The sequence below is a fragment of the Pelophylax lessonae genome (genome assembly GCF_965119305.1).
Source record: "Pelophylax lessonae genome assembly, chromosome: 1".
NCBI classification, from domain to species: domain Eukaryota; kingdom Metazoa; phylum Chordata; class Amphibia; order Anura; family Ranidae; genus Pelophylax; species Pelophylax lessonae.
This window is the reverse complement of record NC_138768.1, coordinates 36,471,612-36,497,665: the sequence shown is the minus strand read 5'-3', so window position 1 is coordinate 36,497,665 and position 26,054 is coordinate 36,471,612. Positions and strand designations below refer to the sequence as shown.

At 43.4% G+C, this 26,054-nt stretch overlaps 1 protein-coding gene across 2 annotated transcripts in view; it reads right to left on the bottom strand.

The window, feature by feature from the left end:
- LOC309555059 (aquaporin-7-like) overlaps positions 1 to 26,054 on the bottom strand; it is a 129,922-nt gene that overhangs the window by 14,420 nt on the left and 89,448 nt on the right. For both annotated transcript variants that reach the window (XM_082256882.1, XM_082256881.1), the window contains 2 exons: positions 24,053 to 24,190; positions 13,965 to 14,083 (listed from right to left, as the gene is read on the bottom strand). In XM_082256882.1, coding sequence (XP_082113008.1) covers positions 13,965 to 14,083; positions 24,053 to 24,190 — 257 coding nt within the window. The remainder of the gene's footprint in view (positions 1 to 13,964; positions 14,084 to 24,052; positions 24,191 to 26,054) is intronic.

The following is a 26,054-nucleotide window of genomic DNA, read 5'->3' as shown; positions in this document are numbered from 1 at the left end:
TTGAGATATGGGTTTATGTTTCTATTACATTAGTAGCACCATAAGACTTGGTATTTATAGAGTGCTGTTATCTCTTGCCGCATAATGAATTATAGAATAGCCTTGGCTGATTGCCTATTAGATGTTTGTCCAATGCGATAATGTTGTTTGTTGTTTGCGGTTGGTTTGGTTCTTCGTCTCACCTCAAATGACAATTTAAAGTGGAGCTCCACGCAAAAAGGGAAGCTCTGCTTGTTCGCACCCTCCACTCTCACATTTGGCACTTTTTCGTGGGGGGAGCGGGAAACTGGTTTTGCCAGCTACCCATTCCCACTTCCGGGTAAGATCGCTGATTGGCGATCTGCGTGCTTTTCTGGCCCCTCCTCCTCCCCCCCCCCCCGCTGCCTTATGGGACCTGTGTGTGTGTCCCATCCTGTAGCCACTCCTCTGTTATCTTGGCTGTGTGCTTAGGGTCGTTGTCTTGTTGGAAGATGAACCTTCGCCCCAGTCTGAGGTCCACCACAAAGGGGAAGTTCCGCTTGTTTGCACCCTACATTGCCACATTTGGCACTTTTTGGCGGGGGAGCGATGACCTGGTTTTGACAGGTACCCATTCCCACTTCCGGGTAAGATCGCTGATTGGCGATCTGAGTGCATTTCCTTCCTCCTTCCCCCCCGCTGCCTTCTGGGACCTGTGTGTGTGTGTCCCAGAGGTCTGGACTCTGGATGGGCCACTTGAGGACATTCACAGAGTTGTCCTGTAGGTCACTCCGTTGTTATCTTGGCTGTGTGCTTAGGGTCGTTGTCCTGTTGGAAGATGAACCTTCGCCCCATTCTGAGGTCCACCACAAAGGGGAAGCTCCACTTGTTCGCACCCTCCACTGCTACATTTGGCACTTTTTGGTGGGGGAGCGGGGACCTGGCTTTGACAGCTACCCATTCCCACTTCCGGGTAAGATCGCTGATAGGCGATCTGCATGCATTTGCGGCCCATCCTCTTTCCCCCCCGCTGCCTTCTGGGACACACACACAGGTCCCAGTAGACGGTGGGACCATCCTGAAGGCTTCACTGCCGGTTTCCCTTGCTTACAATGCCGGTGTTATGTCGATAAGTGACGCTCTGTAGGTACGGGATGCTCGTAAAGTGCGCATGCGCGTGAGACATACAATCTTCTGGTATGCGTTCTATACCCTTGCTTTTCCACGGTGTTCTGTCGATATTGAACGGTCTCAATAGCACGTGCACAGCTAAGCACAGCCTTGCTTTTCTTTAAATGCGCTATTTGAGAGAGAGCATTTCATATCGACAGAACACCTGTCGCAAAGTGAGTGGAATGCGGAACGAAAGTGGAGCGCATACTGGATGACTGGATGTCTCACGCGCATGCGCACTTTGTGAGCGTCCCATACCTACAGAGCGTCACCTATCAACATAACACCGGTGCCTGCCTCTGAAGCCAATTGACGAATCGGCTCGAGTTGCTGACACTGGGGGATCCCTGGACAAGTAAGGCCACTTTCACACTTATGCAACCTAAAAGTCGTGCTATTTTACCACGTTTTTGACTGGACTTGAAGCAATGCCTATGTCTATGGACCTCAAAACGCATTAAAATCGGCCAAAAATAGTGCAGGGACTACTTTGAAGTTGTTGCGACTCGAAGTCGTACAGATATGAACGGTACTCATTGAAAATCATGGAGTATGACTTGTCATGTGACTTTGCACTCCCAAATCGTAGGACAAGTCCCACAAGTGTGAAAGGGACCTAAGAGTCCTTATATTAAAAGTCGGCAGCTACAGTATTTGTAGCTGCCAACTTTTAATAATTTTTATTCCCAGACTGGAGCTCCTCTTTAAGAAGGATCTATAGGCTTAGTAAAACATTTTTTTTTAATATACTATATATATATATATATATATATATATATATATATATATGTATATATATATATATATATATATATATATATATATATATATATATATGTAATAATTAATATAATTTGTGTGTGTTAATAATTTACTTTTCTTTAAATGTTTATACAATGAATCCGGAAAGTATTCACAGTGCTTCACTTTTTCCACATTTTGTTATGTTACAGCCTTATACCAAAATGGATTAAATTCATTATTTCCCCCCAAATTCTACAAACAATCCCCCATAATGACAACGTGAAAGAAATTTGTTTGAAATCTTTGCAGATTCATTAAAAAAAAAAAAAAAGAAAACCCACAGGTACATAAGTATTCACAGCCTTTGCCATGACACCAGTGTTAATTTTGGCAGCAAATTTCAATTTAGTTTTAGTCTTAGTCTTAGGACTAAAATGGCATTTTAGTTTTAGTCCCATTTTAGTCTTCTGCCAGTGTTTTAGTTTTAGTCGTATTTAGTCGACTAAAACTCCAGTATATTTTAGTCGACTAAAATGCACTACATTTTAGTCGACTAAAACTCATTTTAGTCATCTATAATCGAATGGGTGTAGTTCAATTGTAATTTGTAATGCATTATTTAAGCATTTCTCTACAATTTCCAAACTCATTATATACTACTGCTGGTCCTGGAGTGAAAAATCTAATATGTTATTATTTATGCTTTGAGCATGCACCAGTGTTAATTTTTGGCAGCAAATTTCGATTTAGTTTTAGTTATAGTCTTTTGACTAAAATGCCATTTTAGTTTTAGTCGTATTTTAATCATCTGAATTGTGTTAGTCGACGAAAACGTTTTAGTCGGTTTTAGTCGACGAAATTAACACTGCATGACACTCAAACGTGATCTCAGGTGCATCCTGTTTCCACTGATCATCCTTGAGATATTTCTACAACTTGATTGGAGTTCACCTGTGGTAAATTCAGTGGATTGGACATGATTTGGAAAGGCCCACACCTGTCTATATAAGGTCCCGCAGTTAAGAGCACAAACCAAGCCATGAAGTCCAAGGAATTGTCTGTAGACTTCTGAGACAGGATTGTATCATCGATGTACAGATCTGGGGAAGGGTACAAAAAAATTTCTGCAGCATTGAAGGTCCCAGTGAGCACAGTGGCCTCCATCATCCGTAAATGGAAGAAGTTTGGAACCACAGGGACTCTTCCTAGAGTGGGCCGACCTGCCAAACTGAGTGATGTGGGGAGAAGGGCCTTAGTCAGGGAGGTGACCAAGAACCCGATGGTCACTCTGACAGAGCTCCAGCGTTTCTCTGTGGAGAGAGGAGAACCTTCCAGAAGAACAACCATCTCTGCAGCATTCCACCAATCAGGCCTGTATGGTAGAGTGACCAGACGGAAGCCACTCCTCAGTAAAAGGCACATGACAGCCACCTGGAGTTTGCCAAAAGGCACCCGAAGGACTCTCAGACCATGAGAAACAAAATTCTCTGATCTGATGAAACAAAGATTGAACTCTTTGGCCTGAATAGCAAGTGTCATGTCTGGAGGAAACCAGACACCTCTGATCACCTGGCCAATGTCATCTCTACAGTGAAGCATAGTGGTGGCAGGATCATGCTGTGGGGATGTTTTTCAGTGGCAGGAACTGGGAGACTAGTCAGGATCGAGGGAAAGATGAATGCAGCAATGTACAGAGACATCCTTGATGAAAACCTGCTCCAGAGCGCTCTGGACCTCAGACGGGGCGAAGGTTCATCTTCCAACAGGACAATGACCCTAAGCACACAGCCAAGATAACAAAGGAGTGGCTACGGGACAAGTCTGTGAATGTCATTGAGTGGCCCAGCCAGAGCCCAGACTTAAACCCAATTGAACATCTCTGAAGAGATCTGAAAAGGGCTGGGCATTGACGCTCCCCATCCAACCTGATGGAGCCTGAGAGCTCCTTCAAAGAAGAATGGGAGAAACTGCCCAAAAATAGGTGTGCCAAGCTTGTAGCATCATACTCAAAAATACTTGAGGCTGTAATTGGTGCCAAAGGAGCTTCACCAAAGTATTGAGCAAAGGCTGTGATACTTATGTACCATGCATGGGATTTGTTTCCTTTTTTGTTTTTTCAAAATTTGCAAATATTTTAAACCAACTTCTTTCACATTGTCATTATGGGGGATTGTTTGTAAAATGTTGAGGAAAATAATGGATGTAATCTATTTTGGAATAAGGCTGTAACATCGCAAAATGTGGAAAAAGTGAAGCGCTGTGAATACTTTCCGGGTGCACTATTATAGGTACACCTGTTCAATTGCTTGGTAACACAAATTGCTAATCAGCCAATCATATGGCAGCAACTCAATGCATTTAGGTATCTAGAGGTGGTGAAGACTACTTGAGGAAGTTCAAACCGAGCATCAGAATGGGGAAGAAAGGGGATTTAAGGGACTTTGAACGTGGCATGGTTGTTGGTGACAGACGGGCTGGTCTGAGTATTTCAAACATTACTGATCTACTGGGATTTTCACACACCACCATCTCTCGGGTTTACAGAGAATGGTGGGAAAAAGAGAAAATATCCAGTGAGTGGCTATTGTGTGGGGGAAAATGCCTTGTTGATGTCAGAGGTCAGAGAGGAATGTGCAGACGGGTTTGAGATGATCTAAAGGCAACAGTAACTCACATAACCACTCGTTACAACCAAGGTATGCAGAATACCATCTCTGAACGCATAACACATCCAACCTTGAGGCAGATGGGCTACAGCAGCAGAAGACCACACCGGGTGCCCCTCCTGTCAGCTAAGAACAGGAAACTGAGGCTACAATTGGCACAGGCTCACCAAAATTGGACAACAGAAGATTGGAAAAACATTGCCTTGTCTGGTCAAGGGGTTAACTGTGTGCCTGACAATTTTTAGTGCAGGGGGTCCCCAAACTATGGCCCTCCACTTGTTCAGGAACTACAATTCCCATCATGCCTAGTCATGTCTGGGAATGTCAGAATTTTACAATGCCTCATGGGATGAACAAGTGGAGGGCCATAGTTTGGAGATCCCTGGTGTAGTCTGTGTGCGGTGTGCTGTTTTACTAAGCAATGTGCCCGCCCCCCTCCCGCCGCTTCCCGGTCGTTTTTCCCACTTACCGGAGCCGACAGTACAGTGGTACTGGGCAGGAAGTCAAGTGAGAGCAAGATGGCCCCCACTCCACTCTATGCTCTTGGAGGTCCGGAGCAATGGCCTTAACCACTTGCCGACTGCTCACTAGAGCTCTACTGCGGCAAAGTGGCACCTGCCAGTGTCATTTTGCAGTAACAGTGCATATGTATAGCACTGATTACTGTAGTAATGTCACTGGTACCCCCAAAAGTGTCAAAAATGTCAGTCAAGGGTCTGATCTGTCCGCCGCAATGTCGCAGTCCCGCAAAAGAAATCGCAGATCGCCGCCATTACTCATTAAAAAAAAACCCACCAAAAATGACAGAAATCTTTCCCTTAGTTAGTAAACGCAATAACTTTTGCGCAAACCAATCAAAATACGCTTATTGTGATTTTTTGTTTTTACCAAACATAGGTAGCAGAAAACAAATTGGCCAAAAATTAAAAAAAAATTAGATTTTTACATTTTTTGGGGGGGAATTTCATATAAAAAAATGTGAAAAATATTGTTATTTTTTCAAAATTTATGCTCTTTTTTTGTTTATAGCGCAAAAAGTAAAAATCGCACAGGTGATCAAATACCACCAAAAGAAAGCTCTGTTTGTGGGAAAAAAAGGACATCAATTTCGTTTGGGTATGGCGTCGCACGACCGCGCAATTGTCAGTTAAAGTCGCACAGTGCCGAACCGCAAAAGTGGCCCAGACGTAAGACAGCGAAATCCTCCGGTGGTAAAGTGGTTAAAAGGGCCTAATTTTTTTTTTTTTTTTATTAAAAAAAAATTACTTTTTTTTTTTTTTTATTACTTTTAAGTGTAGATGTGAGATCTTTTTAACCTCCGATCTCACAATAAAGAGGTCCTGCCCTGCTTATTTCTATTACAAGGGATGTTTACATTCCTTGTAAAAGGAATAAAAGTGATCCAAAAAAAATAAAAAATTTTAGAGGGACAGTGTAAAAATATATTTAAGTAAAATAAATAAGAAAAAAAAATTTTAAAGCACCCCGTCCCTCCAAGCTCGCGCGCAGAAGCGAACGCATACGCAAGTCGCGCCCACATATGTAAATGGTGTTCAAACCACACATGTGAGGTATCGCCGCGATCGTTGGAGTGAGAGCAATAATTCTAGCCCTAGACCCCCTCTGTAACTCTAAACTGGTAGCCTGTTAACATTTTTAAAGCGTTGCCTATGGAGATTTTTAAGTACCAATGTTTGTCACCATTCCACGTGCGTGCGCAATTTTGAAGCATGACATGTTAGGTATCTATTTACTCTGCGTAACATTATCTTTCACATTATAGAAAACAATTGGGCTAACTTTACTGTATTTTTATTTTTTAATTAAAAAAGTGTATTTTTTCCAAACAAATTGCATTTGTAAGACCGCTGCGCAAATATGGTGTGATAAAAAATATTGCAATGATCTCCATTTTGTTCTCTAGGGTCTCTGCTAAAAAAAATATATATATATATTATTTGGGGTTTCTAAGTAATTTTCTAGCAAAAAAACGGAAAATTTATATCAAATACTTACCGTAATTTTCCTTTCCTGATGGACTCCATGGCAGCATACGTATCGGGTTTGGCCCCGCCTCCAAACCTACCCATAGGACCTCACTCCCATAAATCTTTGCTCCTGTTCAGCACACGTGTTCTGTAACTATCCTCCACAGAAATCCGGGAGGGAACTCCTGCTGCCATGGAGTCCATCAGGAAAGGAAAATTACGGTAAGTATTTGATATAAATTTTCCGTTTTCCTGACAGACTCCATGGCAGCATACGTATCGGGAAATAACTCGCCGTACACACAGGGTGGGCAGGTGCTGAACAGAAAAGTTTTAATGCATTTTGTCAAACAGACAGGACTTGCAAACCAAAATTCACAGAAGAAAGAGCCGCTGGCTCAACACAGTAATGGGATAAGAAAGTGTTAATAGAGGACCACGATGCTGCTCTGCAAATGACTTCAGGAGCCACATGTCTGGATACTGCCCAGGAGGTAGAGATGCTCCGCGTCGAATGAGCTGTAACTACTGCTGGAGGGGTCAAGCCCTTAGCCCTATAAGCCCACTGGATGGTCTGGATGATCCAAGAGGAAACGGATCTCGTCGAGGCTCTTGAACCTTTGTTTTTTCCATAAAAGGTAACGAAAAGATGTTCTGATTTTCTGAAAGAGGAAGTGGCATTTAAATATTTCTTAATACACTCTCCAACATCCAGCGGATGAACCGAAGATTCTTCCTCTTCCTGTCTAAAGGTTGGTAATACTGTTTCTATGTTTTCATGGAAGACAGAGGTCCTTTTTGGTCTCGCATCCAGCATGGGGATGAGCACCACTCTGTCAGGAAAAAAGGTTAAGAAAGGCTCTTGTGTCCCAAAGGACCCAATTTCCGACACTCTTTTGCTGAGGTTATAGCCACCAGAAACACTGTTATCAGTGTAAGCTCTCTTATGGTCAAAGAATCAAACATGTCTTGAATTTGACTCGCCAGGAAATCCAGAACTAGTGGCAGATCCCACTTGGGAAACCTGGGTTTTCTCTGAGGTCTGATTCTCACTGCCCCTTGGAAGAACTGACGAATTAGGGCATGAGTGGCCCAGGAGATCCCTGTAAAAGCAGAAATAGCCGAGACCTGGACTCTGAGCGAACTCACTGATAGAGGCAAATCCAGTCCTGATTGGAGAAAGCTCAATACATCCTGGATCTTAATTGAAGATTGAGGATCAGGCCTTGTATTCAGTTGTGCAGAAAATTTTTCCCAGATTCTCTGATACACCCTGTTCGTTGAGCTTCTTCTAGCACTAAGTAATGTCGAGATTGCCGTTTCTGGACAGCCTAAAGCCTGTAACCTCCTCCTCTCAACATCCAGACCTTGAGATGTAAACGGTCTGGGCACGGATGGAGTACAGACCCCTGGGACAACAGGTCCGGTCTGAAGGGTAGCGGGATTGGGTCTTGGACACTGAGTAGCGTCAGAAGGGGAAACCATGGCCTGTTCGGCCAGAAGGGAATCACCGCCACTACCTCCACTGGCTCCGACCTGAGTCTCCGAAGGAACTGCAACACAATCGGAATTGGTGGGAAGGCGTATGCCCTGTGGAATCTCCACTGATCCGAGAGTGCATCTATCCCTGATGCTTGTGGATCTCTGAATCTTGAGTAGTACTTCGGCAGTTTGTGATTGCAGGGGGAGGCGAAGAGATCTACCTCTGGAGAAAACCCCAATGTTAGGATCCAGTCGAACGTTTCCTTGTGAAGGGACCACTCGTTGTTGTCCAGATCCACTCTGGACAAGAAGTCTGCTTTGACATTCTGGACTCCTGGAACATAAACCGCTGAAAGATTCGAGAGATTTTTCTGTGCCCAGGACATAATCGGCTCCACTTCCCTCAATAGGGACCAGCTGCGTGTACCCCCTTGTTTCCTGATGTATGCCACTGCTGAGGTGTTGTCCAGGCGCAGCATGACAGGTTGGTCTTTTGTCAGGTGAGCAAATGCTCGAAGAGCTTGGAATGCTGCTCGGAGTTCTAGTATGTTGGATACTATTCCTCGAGTGGAAAACTCCCACCTGCCCTGTGCCACCTCCGACAGACAGTGGGCACCCCAGCCTATGTTGCTGGCGTCCGAGGTAACCACTACCCACGGAGCTGGCCTCAGAGAGTGGCAGTTCAGCAGGTGGTCTCTGCATAGCCACCAAGGAAGACTCGCTCTCATTGAAGGGGTTAGGAAGATGCGTTGATCCAGATGCCACGTATCCCATTGCTGAAGGAATCCCTTCTGAAAGGGTCTCATCCTCCACAGGGCCCACTTCACCATGGGGACTACTGCGACCATAGTCCCGATCACCTTCAGACATTGACGTGCCTGAAGATGAGAGGATGAGAGGGCAAAGCGAATCCTGTCTCGGAGAGTCCCTATCTTTTCCTCTGGAAGAGAGATAGTCGCCTTCTCTGTGTCGAACAGAGCGCCCAAGTAGATCAGGGACTGAGTTGGAATCAGGTGACTCTTCTCCTTGTTGAGTAACCAACCAAACTTCTGGAGAGTGGACACGACCTGCTCCAGATGAACTAATAGTTGGTCTCTGTCTTGGGACAACAGGAGTAGATCGTCCAAATAGTGGTGAAGACGGATACCTTTCAATCTCAGTAGGGCTACCACGGCCAATAAGATTTTTGAAAAGGTCCGTGGAGATGTTGAGAGCCCGAATGGGAGACAGATAAACTGAAGATGTAATCCTCCCACTTCGAACCGGAGAAACCTTTGAAAATCTTCGTCCACAGGGACATGAAAGTAGGCGTCTTTCAAGTCGATGGACACCATCCAATCTGCCGGCTGGACTGACTGCTGTATGGACAACAGGGTCTCCATTTTGAACCTTTCTTTTTTTATGAATTTGTTCAAGAAGGTCAAATCTATTACTGGTCTCCATGATCCGTTCTTCTTTTGGACCAGAAAGAGCGGAGAATATATTCCTTGGCCTCGCTCGGACTCTGGAACGGAGATGACAGCCCCTTGAGCAATGAAAGCTTCGACGTAAGAAAACAAAATCTGACGCCTTTCTTCTAGACATGGTATGGCAGTAGGCAGGAACCTTGAGCCTGGCCTCTCCTTGAAGACCCACTTGTGGCCTGAAGACACCGTCCTGACGGCCCAGGGGTCCTGAATCGAAGCCGCCCAGACATGTCGGAAGGAGCGTAGACGTGCACCCACCCGACATGTCTGAGCGGGCCCACCTTCAAAAGGACTTAGTGGGCTCACGGTCCCCAGAGGAGACGTTCTTTGTCGTCTTCCTGGAAGACTGTCTGGATCTCCAGTTCCGGTTGAACTCCCGACCAGGTCTATAAGAACGAGCTTCCCTGGCCCGGTCAGGCACAAATTTACTGGTAGGCTGTCCTTTCTTGACGTTGAACTGGCGCCGATCCTGGGGAAGAAACCCAGACCTACCGCCTGTAGCCCGGGTTATGGCCTCGTCCAGTTTATTCCCGAAAAGGGAGGACCCCTCAAAGGGAATACGGCACCAAACTTGCTTTGATGCCGGATCCGCCACCCAAGGGCGGAGCCAAAGAGCTCTCTTAGCTGTGACCGAGGACAGCATAACTCTTGCCAATAGACGGATCAAGTCTATGGAAGCCTCCCCAAGGAACGACGCGCCCAGCCTAAGCTCCTGGATTGGAGCGCTTCTGGCCACCTCCTCCGAAACCGATCTGACCGATTCGTCTACCACATCAGCCCAAGACTCCATGGCTTTGGATAGAGCAGCCAAAGCCAGGACTGGCTTACAGGCCATACCTGCTGTAAGGTAGATTCTCTTCAAATCAGAGTCCATCCTTCGGTCCAACGGGTCTTTAAATGAGACCGTATCCTCTAAGGGAAGGGTCACGTGCTTGACCAGTCTCATGACTGCTGCGTCAACTAGGGGAGGGGACTCAAGATGTTTCACATCATCCTCTTTGAAGGGGTAAAGTTTAGCCATCTTGGATACTAAGGAATTCTTTCGTTCCACCTTTTTCCACTCCTCCAAGATGATTTCACCCAACTCTCCCAGGAAGGGAAAATTAACACGCTCCTTATTGAGCTGTTTAAAGTACTTCTTCTGCTTGGGAGGGGGAACAGCTGACTCCTCCCAATTTAAGGTCTCTCTGACCGCTTTAACCAGGGAAGGCACCAAGGTATATTCAAAACCCAAGCAGGGATCCTCATCTATAGAGTCGCTACCTGACAAGAGCATCGACTGATGGCTTGTGTAGGCTGACTCTAAATCTTCCTGTACCTGTAGTGCTACAGGGGAGGGGCTTGGGGAAGCCGTTGCAGTGTCTTGAGAACGACTGACACCCAACTCTGCCAAAGAGTCCTTAACCACTCTCTTGACCAAAGCCTCAATGCGCTGATCGGAAGTATCCCTTTCTCCCGCAGCCTGGGAGAAACATCTATCACAGAAAAGCTTCCTCTCCGGGACACTAGCGCCACAGCCTCTGCAACCTGCTTTGTCAGGTCTCCGTGCGTGGCTGGCTGAAGTAGATGATTTTTGATGATGTGAGCCCGAACGGGACTTTCCTGTAGAGTGCCGGTGGCGAGAGCTTGAGCGTCTTTCACTTCTTTGAGAAGAGTGCCTAGTCTCTGAACGAGGAGGGCTGTGAACAAGAGAAAAAACAGAAAAAACAGACAGGAAGCTAGGAACACTTGAGTTCCTACCCCCACCCCCTATAACCCACAGCCCCACCAAGAAGCCCCAAATACCTGTTAGGGGCGGGCTGACCACCGGAGCCATCCAGGTACTAACCAGGCCCGACCCTGCTTAGCTTCCGAGATCAGACGAGATCGGGCGTGTTCAGGGTGATGTGGCCGTAGGCTTCTGGAGGCGCCGCACATGCGCAGTAGCGCACCGCACCGGCGGCCGGTCAGGAAGTGAACCGCTGACCGGCCCCGGACCACTAGCCACCAGGGAAGGCAGGAAAGACCAGGTAAGAGAAACATATATAAACAAGGCAATATAAGCATATAAAATAGCTGCCATGGAGTGTACTCACGAACCGCAGACCACCAGGGATGGATGCACACCGGACTTATCTCTTCAAGGGTACCGGCCACCCGCAGCAGCTGGGCTTTTTGGCCAAGGCTGCTACATCTTCGCCCCTCCTCCATACCCCGCAGCAGCTGGGGCTTATTGGAGAGCTCCATACCCGACTGGTAGAGCCATCCATCACCCGGAATCCATCTTCAGGTAGGATATCAGGTAATCCTTTGGAGGACAAAAAAAGAACACGTGTGCTGAACAGGAGCAAAGATTTATGGGAGTGAGGTCCTATGGGTAGGTTTGGAGGCGGGGCCAAACCCGATACGTATGCTGCCATGGAGTCTGTCAGGAAATACTGATTTTAACTTGTAAACAGCAAGTGTCAGAAATAGGTCCGGTCCTTAATTGGTTAATGTCTTCATGGTGGTTCAGTGATTCCCATTTTTTTTTTTTTTTGCGGTGACTTTTAACTACTTGACGACCGCCCGCCGCAGATTTACTGCGACAGGCTGCTGGGCAATGCGATGTAGCTCTTTGTCGCTCGCTCTCAGGAGTTTAGGGGGCGTGCTCCCATCCCCGATCGTCAGCAGGGAAGCCAGTGCGGGTGTCAGGCAGCTCCGATTACCTCCTGAAACCGGCGATCTCCCCCCACTGACAAAGAAGGACGGACGGCTGTTGTAAACACAGCCGTCCGTCCTTCTCCCTGCAATGATCACAGAAACCATGTGATCCTGCTATATAGGATCGCATGTCTCTATGATCATTTCACAAGCCACGCCCCCCACAGTTAGAATCACTCCCCTAGACTTACATTTAACCCCTTGATCACCAATACTGTTAACCCCTTCCCTGCCAATGGCATTTCTACAGAACAGTGCATACTTATAGCACTGATTACTGTAGTAATGTCACTGGTCCCCCCAAAAGTGTCAAACGTGTCAGTTAGGGGTCCGATCTGTCGGCCTCAATGTCGCAGTCCCGCAAAAAATTGCAGATCGCCGCCATCACTGGTAAAAAAATAAACAAAAATGACATAAATCTTTCCCCCAGTTTGTAGACACGACAACTTTTGCGCAAACCAATCAAAATACGCTTATTGCGATTTTTTTTTTTTTTACCAAAAATATGTAGCAGAAAAAAAATTGGCATAAAATGTTAAAAAAATTTAGATTTTTACATTTTTTTTTTGGAGGGGGGGGGGGGGAATGTTATATAGCGGAATGTGAAAACATTTCTTGTTTTCTTTTCAAAATTGTTGCTATTTTTTTGGTTTATAGCGCAAAAAGTAAAAAATCGCACAGGTGATCAAATACCACCAAAAGAAAGCTCGGTTTGTGGGAAAAAAAGGATGTCAATTTTATTTGGGTACAGCGTCGCACGACCGCGCAATTGTCCGTTAAAATATCGCAGTGCCGAATCGCAAAATAGGCCCTGGTCATTAAGGGGGAAAATCTTCCGGTCTTAAAGTCGTTAAAGAGACAGCACAACTATTTTCATCTAGTATAAAAGCTCAGTAGCTAATATCACATTCAAAACAGGGTCAATAATGTAATGCAGAGAAAAGCGGCATCAAAAAAAATGTTTTTTTTTTGCCATGAGGTTGGGTTCACACTTGTGCAGATCACATGCGATTTATGTGCAATGCAAATTCAGCCAAACAAACATAGCTCCCAACTGTCCCTGATTTCGAGGAACTGTCCCTGATTTAGAAGAAAGTCCCTCTTTCCTCCTCATTGGTCCCTCATTTTGATCTGATCTATATATTTGTATATAAAATGCGCTATTTATTTTTCAAAAAGGCTTTCCCGGTGCTAAACCTTTCACCCAATTTCTAAATTTCTGCATTTATAAATTTTAGATGCCAGTATAAATGAATAATAGTGAAAAAAAAAAAAATCACTTGTGGGTTTTAACTAATAATTTTTTTTGGTATAATTCATCTTTAGGGGGCGTGGCAGGGGGTGTGTCCTTTGCCTACATACTTTTGCTTTATAGGTGTCCCCTCGTTCCCATCTCAAAAATTTGGGAGGTATGATACAAACTGTATGGCCGAAAGCTCATTGCATTCGCACAAAAATGGAGCAGGACCCTTTTTTTTTTGGTCCGCACTGGAATCGGATCGCATGAGTGTTCGCACGTATGCGATCCGATTCCTGCTCCATTTCACAGTTCCCACTGCAATCTAGGAACGGACCTGGGGGTGTCATTACCTTTATATTGACACCCGCAGCGGTTCGCAGATGTCAGCTGGCGATTCAGATGCGATGCAGGAACCCGCACCGTATTCGCGCTGGTTCCTGAATCGCACAACTGTGAAAACAGCCTTTGACATTTACAGCTTTCGGTAGAGATAAAGTAGTCTGATTCCTCAGAGCCGGTCCACATAGGGTTCTGGCTGATAACACGCAGTGATCCTTCCACTCACCTGGTCCAGGAATCCGCCCCCCATGGTCAGATATTGCTGTGGGTAGGTGGCAAATATACTGGCTGTTTCCAAATCTCCAGTTACAGTGAAGTTCCCCCCGCAGTACATATGCAGGGCATCTGTCAGGAAACAATGCGATATCATTATACTAAATATTTAAACAAAAAAATATAGTTTAAAAAAAGGGATGTTTTTTAATTAAAAACCCGTATCAGTGAGTTCACATTTTTGCTTAACCACTTCTGGACCTGAAGGATTTTCCACCCTTAGTGACCAGGCCATTTTTTGCGATTCGGCACTGCGTTACTTTAACTGACAATTGTGTAGTCGTGCCACACTGTTCCCAAATAAAATTGATGTTTTTTTCCCACAAATAGAGCTTTCTTTTGGTGGGGAAAAAAGGACATCAATTTTATTTGGGTACAGCGTCGCATGACCGTGCAATTGTCCGTTAAAATAACGCAATGCCGAATCGCAAAAAACGGGCCTGGTCATTAAGGGGGCAAATCCTTCCGGTCCAGAACTAGTTAATGACCAGGCCATTTTTTGGGATATGGCACTGCGTTATTTTTCCTGACAATTGCGTGGTCGTGTGACGCTGTACCCAAATAAAATTGATGTCCTTTTTTTCCCACAAATGGAGCTTTCTTTTGGTGGTATTTGATCACCTGTGCCATTTTTTTTTTTTTTTTGTACTATAAACAAAAAAAGAGCGACAATTCAGAAAAATATATAATTATATTTTTTACTTTCTGCTATATAACATTCTATCTAAATCTAATTTTTTCATCATTTTAGGCCAATTTGTATTCTGCTACATATTTTGGTAAAAAAAATCCCAATAAGCGTATTTTGATTGGTTTGCACAAAAGTTATCGCGTCTACAAACTAGGGGAGGGATTTATGTCATTTTTATTTATTTACATTTTTTTACTAGTAATGGCGGCGATCTGCGATTTCTACTGGGACTGTGACATTGCGGTGGACAGATCGGACCCCTGCCATTTTTGACACTTTTGGGGGGGGACCAGTGACATTGCTACTGTAATCAGTGCTAAAAATATGCACTGTTACTGCAATAATGACACTGGCAGGGAAGGGGTTAACACAGTGGGCGATCAAGGGGTTAAATGTGTCCCTAGGGGTGCTTTCTAACTGTGTGGGGGATGGGCTTGCTTAATGAACACAGAGATCTGTGATCTTAAATAGAAGGAACACAGGATCTGTGTGTTCATTACTGGCAGAACAGCGGTCTGCTGTGTCAGGATTATTGGGGAATTAAAATAAAAGAAAATGGAAACATTTAAAAGCCATGTAGACTATAGAGATTGTGAACAGCATAGCTTCCATCTTGTTTTGGAGGTAAATGAAAGTTCATATATGTTCTTTTACAAGATGTCTCTTACAGAGGGTCTATGCTTTCAACAGAAAATTCTGTCTACCTATGTAGTCATAAATTAGTGATACATGGACATCTCATCAGATAAGGCATAATGGTAGTGCCAGTCTGTCTGTAAGTATTTTAACAATGGACAATAGCCCAGTGTACTCTATCAGACATTTAAACTATAGAAGTGTTAAAGATGCATTATGTCGTATGTAAGAAAATATGAGTAATAATTATACGTATATGTATACATATATATTTAGGAATGTTATATCACATTTTGGTTTTATATTCTTGCACATAGTAATCTTACTTAGACAAAGAGTGAATACTAATAACCTCATTTTAGAGAAGTTTGTGTTTAAGTTTTTATGGCCATATAGATCCTACAAGCCAGACGCAATGTCTGAAGTGTTTGACAGAATCCAAATAATTAATGGACTTTCACTAGCCACGAGATCAAAAAGGTCATCAGATAATAATAATTATGGTCTAATTATTTTATATGCTGAATCTAATGAACAGTACAATACTGCCCCCTTTGGAGATGCTACTAAATGCAGTCATGGGGTAACTCAGTATTTTCCAATATAAATATATATATTGTATTAAAAAAATAATTATCTTTATAAATGGCTTTACCAGATCCAAAATTGCAGGGTACATGATGGAGGTATTAGATGGACATTTATGTATGTACTGAGAGTATGGACAAAGTTTTATGTTATGTTTTATGATTACTCTTAAATATAAAGAAATCATCCGTTAATTTTATTATCCAAAGTATTGGGCTAATTAGTAAGGAGGTGTTGCGAATGACATCACCAGTTAATGGGTAGAATATCCCAACCAATGGGGATAATGTTCCTCCCTCTGGGTTTAACTTATGGTAATTTTATTAGTCCTTTGTTCAATACCATATAAAAAGGATAACCCAGATGTGAGAGTCACATTACATCACTGACAACACACATTACACCTACAACATACACACTACTACATCCATCTATATACTCATCTAAAGATACTCCATCTTGCTCCATCATTTATCTGAAACTTTGAGGGACGCCAAACGAAAATCCTCCCTCACTGGCCACCATTTTAAGAAGGCATCCATCTTAAGGACTCTGGTAATGACCATTTGAAGCTAGCAACCATCTTAAGTGTGGTAAATATACCTTGTTGTTAATTTGAGTTTATTCAAGAATTGTTTATTTCCTTCCTTATATGTTTTATATTGCATATTTAAGGGTAATAAGATTACAATCCCAGCCGTATAAACCATAGTAGATTTTTCTCTATAAAGCTGATTTTTGTTTTTATACATTTTTATTAATATCAGATTCAGCGCATTATTAGCGATTTTAGTCTCCCGTTTTGCATAGCTTACTCTCGCTCCATCTGCAGTGGAGGGACTGTTGGCTGTGCAATTCGCAGACAATTGTGGTCTGATTATATAGAATACTTACCTATGGTTTATGCTATACCTGTAGAAAAGGTCATCTTGCTTTTATTTTACTTTCATTATTGAGCTAAATATCACATTGCATTGATCGTTTGAAGTTTGTATTTTATGTAAAGTTATCTTTTTGTGTCATTTCAAGTTTGATCATTTATTGTGAATACATGTCTTGTGAATAAATATTTTTATATATTCCATACTGTAGGCTGTACTCACTAAGATTGGTATATGCTTTTAAAAAGAAATTAATCAATTAAAATAAACTTGTTACATATTGATTTGTGGAAATAAGTTGAGATTCTCCTACCTCACAGATCTTTGCTTATTGACATAAATAGACACTGTTATATTCAGAGCAGTATAAATATTCTGACAGCTGATAACCGGCGATCTTATGACGACGCACAGTTACAATGATAATCAGTGCCCTTTTTATCAGTGCAGCATATTAGTGCCCATCAGTGCCGCCACATCAATGCCCATCAGTGCCGCCACATCAGTGCACATTAGTAAAGCCTATCAGTGCCCATCAGTGCCACTGCATCAATGCCCATCAGTGCTACTGCATCAGTACTGTACAGTGCTGCTGCATCAGTGTCCATCAGTTCAGCATATCAGTGCCCATCACTGCCGCCACATCAATGCCCATCAGTGCCGCCACATCAGTGCACATTAGTAAAGCCTATCAGTGCCCATCAGTGCCACTGCATCAATGCCCATCAGTGCCACTGCATCAGTACTGTACAGTGCTGCTGCATCAGTGCTCATCAGTGCAGCCTCATCAGTGCCCATCAGTGTAGCCTTTCAGTGCCTATCAATGCCGCCACATCAGTGCCCATCAGTGGCCATCAGTGCCGCTGCATCAGTGCCCATTTGTGAAGCTTATCAGTGCCCATCAGGGCCACTGCATCAATGCCCATAAGTGCAACCCCATCAGTGCTGCCGCATCAGTGCCCATCAGTGCTGCTGCATCAGTGCTCATCAGTGCAGCCTCATCAGTGCCCATCAGTGCAGCCTATCAGTGCCCATCAGTGTAGCCTCATCAGCGCACATTAGTGAAGAAGATAAATTACCTGTTTGCTATATTTTATAACAGAAACAAAGTTTTGCAGGACCGCGCAATTGTCAAGCTTAAGATTGGCCCAGGAAGGGGGTCAAAGTGCCCAGCAGTCAAGTGGTTAAGAAATATACATTCCCCCATCTTTTCCATTGTCAATAAAAAAAAAGTTGTCTCTAATATGCTGCAAACAAAATAGCATTTCCTTACATCATAAACAATTCCATTTAGCTAAACAGATAGCAATCTGCAGTCTAAAAGAGAAATATAGTGCAGCATTAATAACACATACAATATACAATACACAATAGCCAATATCCCATGGGTATTTTTCATATAATACAACAGAGTGTGTCCCATATCTACGCAACAATATTATCCACTTGACTTGACAAAAATTCCTATATAGGCAAGTCGAGAAATGAAATTTCTAGATGTAAACCAAGCAGAACATCAATCAATCCGCTGAGGATCGGTGAAATATCTTCTACAGGTAGGTGTTCCTCAGTGTGCACAATGTACTCCAAAGAATCGCACAGCCAATGTATTGTGTAGGGTATCGCTGTGCTATGCAATGACATTTATAAAGAATGAATAGCTGAAACTCTTTAGCCCTAATGAGCACTCTGAATTACAATCATGTAGAGTGCTTTGAAAAAGTATTCATACCCCCTAAGATTTTCCACATTTTGTCATGTTACAAACAAAAACATAAATGTATTGTATTGGGATTTTGTGTGATAGTCCAACACAAAGTGACACATAATTGTGAAATGGAAGGGAAATGATAAATGGTTTTCAAAGTTTTTTTACAAATAAATCTGTGAAAAGTGTAACATGCATTTGTATTCACCCCCCTGAGTCAATACTTTGTCCAAGGGCATGCCAGGTCGGCAACAGAAAAGCAAATGTAAGGGACAGGTTCAAGGTTCAAGCCACAGGGTAACAGATGAAGACCTTCCAGTGACTTCCTAATTCAGCTTTTTCCATAAATTGCCCACCTGGTGCCAAGATTGGAGTTAAGTGTGTGCACGCCTATGCAGCTGTATGTGCATAGGTTAGCAAGGCATGCCCTCAGAAACTAGGGAATTCATCTGCCCTTAACTCAGGCATGCAGGCAGGAGGGTGTGCTTAGCTGAGAAAACCCCCTTGGCTGCGCGAAATCACGTAGATCTACGTGATTTTGTGCACACAGTCTAGGCTGCGGGAGGAGTGGCAGCGATCGCCGCCGGCGTTCCGCAATCATCAGAGAAGCTGACATATGACCCGCCTGCTTATGTGAACAAAGTAGGCGGATCTTCTGTCAGACGGGCAGGGAGAGATCAGCAGTTTCAGCTAAGCTACAACCCCGATCTCTCTGTGCCTGTCACAGAGCCCTTCCCCCCACAGTGAGTAAGCACCAACAGGCATGCATTAACCCCTTTGATCACCCCCAGTATTAACCCCTTCCCTGCCAGTGTCATTTATACAGTAACAATGCATATTATTTAGCACTGATTACTGTATTAATGTCACTGGTCCCCAAAAAATGTCAGTTAGGGGTCCGATCTGTCCGCCCCAATGTCGCAGTCCCAATAAAAATCGCTGATCACCGCCATTACTTATAAAAAAATAAATAAATAAAAAGTCCAAAAATCTATCCCGTAGTTTGTAAACACTATAACTTTTGCGCTAACCAATTAAAATACGCTTTTTGGGATTTTTTTTACCAAAAATATGTAATATTTGTAAAAAATATTTTGTAAGAATACAAAATTGTCTATGATAACGCCCAGTGGGAGGGCGAAACATGTCGAAGCACTTCCGGTACGGCACTCTTGGAATCGTCACTTCCGGTCAACTTCCTGGATTGGCCGTGGAATGCACGCCAATAGCGGCGCTCGTGGAATCTTGTATTGATTTACACTGCCATCCAACTTCTTTTTGTTTTGTGAGTATGTTTTCTTGGCTTCATTAATAAAAATACCAAAATGTACTTCACTATTCGTGGCTTTTTCTTTCTGGCATTGGGTTCGTGGAGGAATCTCGGACCATCCTTGGCAAGAGTCATTCTTTATAACCTGGTATCATATAGGAGAAGTCCTGGTGCATCACCACACTCCATTGCTTATAGGCTTTCCTGACCCTTCCCAGGCTCGAATTGTTCTGGTGAGTGGGGTACCTGGAGGGGTCACGATCACCTGGAGCACATATGATTTTCTATTTGCACTGGAGCACCATGCACTTTATTGACTAATTTCATATTTTATATTTTGGACTTTTTTCACATCACAATATTTATTTTATGGAATATTTGTATTGTGCACATTATATATTTATTATTAATATTTTTGAAGACACATTGTATATTGATTTATGCTAGCGCTGTGTTAAATTTAGTATATACAGAATACAAAATTGGTCTAAACTGATAAAAAAAATTAGATTTTTTAATTTTTTTTATTGGGAATTTTTTATTGCAGAAAGTAAGGAATATGGTGTTTTTTTTTTTAATTGTCGCTCTTTTTTTGTTTATGGAGCAAAATCTAAAAATCCCAGAGGTGATCAAATACCACCAAAAGAAAGCTCTATTTGTGGGAAAAATCAATGTTATTTGGGTACATCGTCGCACGACCGCGCAATTGTCCGTTAAAGTAACACAGTACCGAATCGCAAAAAATGGCCTGGTCATTTAGGGGGGTAAAACCTTTTGGAGCTGAAGTGGTTAAGGAAGGAATGATTAAAAGTGATGACCATGTTGAAGTCAGAGATTCCATATTTTATAAAATAGACCAGTATTATTTATTTTGGATATAGTGTAGTAGTTTTTTTTTTTTTCAGTTTAACATAATTAGTCATAGTTTCTTTCAATTCTTTGCATGTGGGTAGTTTTATTTGGACTTCAGTGACTTAGCCAATATCAAAGCTCTATCTGAAATATTTTCTGGTTAAAATGTAATTTTTTTAAATATGTAAAAAAAGGCTTTTATCATTAAAGTGAAGTCTCTGGATCACATTTGGCTATATCCAGCGGCACTAAGTACCATCTATGAGTTATTTTATACTGAAGTCCCTGATACCTAATGAAATTCAATATTCAATATGTTAATATCAAGATAGCTCTTATTTCTTCTGTGTTTAATGGAACACATCCAAATTAAAGCAAGATGTCACATTGTCCTATAAGTGCCTCATCCCTATTTGAATTCAAAAGAACAAGAAACGGCTAAGCATGGCGGGACTTTGAAGGCACAACACAAGTCAACAGTTAAAAAAATAAAGTTTATTGTACATTTGAAACAACTGAATCTGCTATTTCGATTAAGCATAATGGTGGATTACAAGCACATGTACCCTGATTGGGACAGTCTTGAGAAAAAAAAGGTCCATCCCTTTTGTAAAATTTAATTTTTACCAAAATTAAAAAATGTCTTTTAGAAATGATGAATTTTGTAAATGTACAATAAACTTTATGCTTTTAACTGTTAACTTGTGTTGTGCCTCCAAAGTCCCACCTTGCCTAGTCATTTCTAATTCTTTTTATATCCAAAATAAATTTTTCCTATATTTCTATTGGTTGGTTGTTATTTTTTAAGAATATATTTAATTTTGGATAAATGTAATCTTCAACTACTGAGCTCTGTACTCACCAGGCTTCTTCCAGCGAGAGCTAAAGAGATAAACTAGATCAGCCTTTTTCAACCAGGGTGCCCAGGCACCCTAGTGTGCCTTGAGGTTTCTTCAGGGGTGCCTCAGCAAAATGCCCCAAAAACTGTATACAAGGCAGCGGGTGGATGAAGGCTGCCTTTTATGGTGCTTTTCCACTGCATGGTACGGATTGGTTTGGCTCGGTTTGGCGCTTTTCCACTGCATGGTACCACATGGTACGGGTTAGAACGGTTCGGTACGGTTTGGTACAGCGGCGCTTTTCCACTACATGGTACTGCGTTGGTACGGCTCGCTTAAACAGTACCACCTCGGTTGGGGTTCGTAGCAGGCCCTACCGATACCATATCCCACAATCCTTTGCATGCAGCATTGATTGTTTGTCACTACTAGCCACTGATTGGTCAGAGAATCGTTGTAATCCCACCCACCTACTACTAAGTGCTACAACAGTGGAAAAGCAAACCGAGCCGAGTAGAGCCTATACAGTGCTGAAAGTTGCCGACTCGTACCACACAGTGGAAAAGCAAACTGAGCCGAGCTGGGCCAAGCAGTGCCGAGTGGAGCTGAGCCGGTACTTGCAGTGGAAAAGTGTCATTTGTTACACAAAGTAACAGGTTTTCATTGTGCACCGTTACAACCCTCTAGCTACCGACCTGCTAATGACGAATTACATCATCAGTTGATATGGAGAATGTCAGTCGCCTGCGTAGCATGCTTGTTTGACCCTCCCCTGCTTCTCTCCATAAGTTTTGGGGTCACATTAGCTGAGCGATGGAGAAAAACTGAGGAAAAAGAGAAACATTGGAATACTAGTCAGTACCAACTTGTACCTCTTATGGCACTTTTCCACTGCAAGTACTGGCTCGGCTCCACCTGGCCCTGCTTGGCCCTGCTTGGCTCGGTTTGGTTTTCAACTGCATGGTACCGCATGGTACGGTGTTGGAACGGTTCGGTATGGTTTGCTTTTCCACTAATAGTAAGTGGGTGGGATAACAACGATTCTCTGACCAATCAGTGGCTAGTAGTGACAAACAGTCAAGGCTGCATGCAAAGGATTGTGGGATATGGTATCGGTACAGCCCTCTTGGAACCACAACCAAGGTGGTACTGTTTAAGCGAGCCGTACCGCTCGGTTCATGTAGTGGAAAAGCACCGCTGTACCGTACCAAACCATTCCAACACTGTACCATGCGGTACCATGCAGTGGAAAAGCGCAAACGCGAGCCGAACCGTTCGGTTCCATGCAGTGGAAAAGCGCCATAACGTTGGGCATCCTACATGTGTGTGGATGTTGCTGCATTATGTAAAACTATTAGAATAGTTATCACATTTAAAATTGTCCATAATTTTAAAGGGTGCCTCGAGACTGTCCATCATTTGGGGTTGTGCCTCCACTGAAAAAAGCTTGAGAAACAATGAGCTAGACAACATGGGGTTGATTTACTAAAACTGGAGAGTGCAAAATCTGGTGCAGCTCTGAATAACAACCAATCAGTTTTCAGGTTTTATTGTCAAAGCCTAGCTGAACAAGCTGAAGTTAGAAGCTGATTGGCTACCATGCACAGCTGCACCAGATTCTAAGTGCTCCAGTTTTAGCAAATCTCCCCCCATGTGACAAGGTGGCAGGAACACCTGCTGCTGGCTCGAGATAAGAATACAAAATATGCATACCTGCTAACCCATATTTTTTTTACCAAAATAAAGAATGTTTTGTTATTTTTTTTAGTCCTGACTATGAGCCCCCATTCACACTAAGGCGACCCGTGAGGCGACTTGGTCGCCTCACAGGTCGCCGTAGGTCGCCTTCCATAGGGAAGCTGCGGACCCGTTCTAATAGGAGCGACACAAGTCGCTCCGACTTAGAAAAAGGGTCCGGAGCTTCCTTGGGGATGACCCGGAGGCGACCGCCATAGACTTCAATGTTATGAAGTCCGTGGCGGCCGCTCCGAGGTCGCGGCGTGCTGCTCGCACCGCAACCTCGGAGGTCGCCCCTGGAAGTAGCGTCGCTCGTATGTGAACGGGGCCTAAAGAGCCGGTTCACACTACCGCGACCAGAAAGTCGCCCCATGAAGGAGCGACTTTTTAGCGCGACTTTGTAGAGACTTTTGAAGAGACTTAAATGATAGGCGACTTTGTCTGTGGGGAATGCCTGGGTAATCTTTTTCTACTTCCTGTAAAGTCTGATCACAGTCGCTTGAAAATAGATAAGGATCCGACTTAGAGGCGACTCCCATTGAAGTCTATGTGCACAAGTCGGATAGAGGTCGCCTTGAAGTAGTACAGGAACCTTTTCTGAAGTCGGAGCTACTTCAGTAGTGCATATTAAGACGGCTCTCATTCATTTACATTGAATTTGTAATGACAGGCGACTTGAGGTCACACAAGTTGCGTCCCAAGTCGGAGTAGTGTGAACCGGGTCTAATAAAGAAAGAAAAGCAAAACACATTCCTATTAGGAGCCATGCGGCACTTCACACATCCTGAGAAATCTGATGTTTCTGAATCCTTATAAGACCATAAAGTCACGCTCAGTACCATAGTATAGGCAGAACACCACCACGGCGGCCAGGAAGGCTCCAGCGATCTGGGACAACATGTACAGGGGAAGTTTCTTCCACGAAAGTTTCCCCAACACGCAGTTTGTTAATGACACGGCGCAGTTCATGTGAGCTCCTGAAAGAGACAAGATGGCGTAGTAAGTTGACATTGTTATCATTTATAATTATTATTATTATTATTATTATTATATAGGATTTATATAATTTTATATAATTTTTTATTTATAATGGAATTGGTCAATCCATTGAAGAGTTCAGTAATAGATTACAGTGGGTACGGAAAGTATTCAGACCCCCTTAAATTTTTCACTCTTTGTTATATTGCAGCCATTTGCTAAAATCATTTAAGTTCATTCTTCTTCCTCATGAATGTACACATAGCACCCCATACTGACAGAAAAACACAGAATTGTTGACATTGTTGCAGATTTATTAAAAAAGAAAAACTGAAATATCACATGGTCCTAAGTATTCAGACCCTTTGCTGTGACACTCATATATTTAACTCAGGTGCTTTCCATTTCTTCTGATCATCCTTGAGATGGTTCTACACCTTCATTTGAGTCCAGCTGTGTTTGATTATACTGATTGGACTTGATTAGGAAAGCCACACACCTGTCTATATAAGACCTTCCAGATCACAATGCATGTCAGAGCAAATGAGAATCATGAGGTCAAAGGAACTGCCTGAAGAGCTCAGAGACAGAATTGTGGCAAGGCACAGATCTGGCCAAGGTTACAAAAAGATTTCTGCTGCACTTAAGGTTCCTAAGAGCACAGTGGCCTCCATAATCCTCAAATGGAAGACGTTTGGGACGACCAGAACCCTTCCTAGAGCTGGCCGTCCGGCCAAACTGAGCTATCGGGGGAGAAGAGCCTTGGTGAGAGAGGTAAAGAAGAACCCAAAGATCACTGTGGCTGAGCTCCAGAGATGCAGTCAGGAGATGGGAGAAAGTTGTAGAAAGTCAACCATCACTGCAGCCCTCCACCAGTCGGGGCTTTATATCAGAGTGGCCCGACGGAAGCCTCTCCTCAGTGTAAGACACATGAAAGCCTGCATGGAGTTTGCTAAAAAACACCTGAAGGACTCCAAGATGGTGAGAAATAAGATTCTCTGGTCTGATGAGACCAAAATAGAACTTTTTGGCCTTAATTCTAAGCGGTATGTGTGGAGAAAACCAGGCACTGCTCATCACCTGTCCAATACAGTCCCAACAGTGAAGCATGGTGGTGGCAGCATCATGCTGTGGGGGTGTTTTTCAGCTGCAGGGACAGGACGACTGGTTGCAATCGAGGGAAAGATGAATGCGGCCAAGTACAGGGATATCCTGGACAAAAACCTTCTCCAGAGTGCTCTGGACCTCAGACTGGGCCGAAGGTTTACCTTCCAACAAGACAATGACCCTAAGCACACAGCTAAAATAACGAAGGAGTGGCTTCAAAACAACTCCGTGACTGTTCTTGAATGGCCCAGCCAGAGCCCTGACTTAAACCCAATTGAGCATCTCTGGAGAGACCTAAAAATGGCTGTCCACCAACGTTTACCATCCAACCTGACAGAACTGGAGAGGATCTGCAAGGAGGAATGGCAGAGGATCCCCAAATCCAGGTGTGAAAGACTTCTTGCATCTTTCCCAAAAAGACTCCTGGCTGTATTAGATCAAAAGGGGGCTTCTACTAAATACTGAGCAAAGGGTCTGAATACTTAGGACCATGTGATATTTCAGTTTTTCTTTTTTAATAAATCTGCAACAATGTCAACAATTCTGTGTTTTTCTGTCAGTATGGGGTGCTATGTGTACATTCATGAGGAAGAAGAATGAACTTAAATGATTTTAGCAAATGGCTGCAATATAACAAAGAGTGAAAAATTTAAGGGGGTCTGAATACTTTCCGTACCCACTGTATATGGATGACCAGCCTTCAAAGTGGTCCACATCCCTAAACTTACACCAAGAATGAACAATGGGACCTCTCAG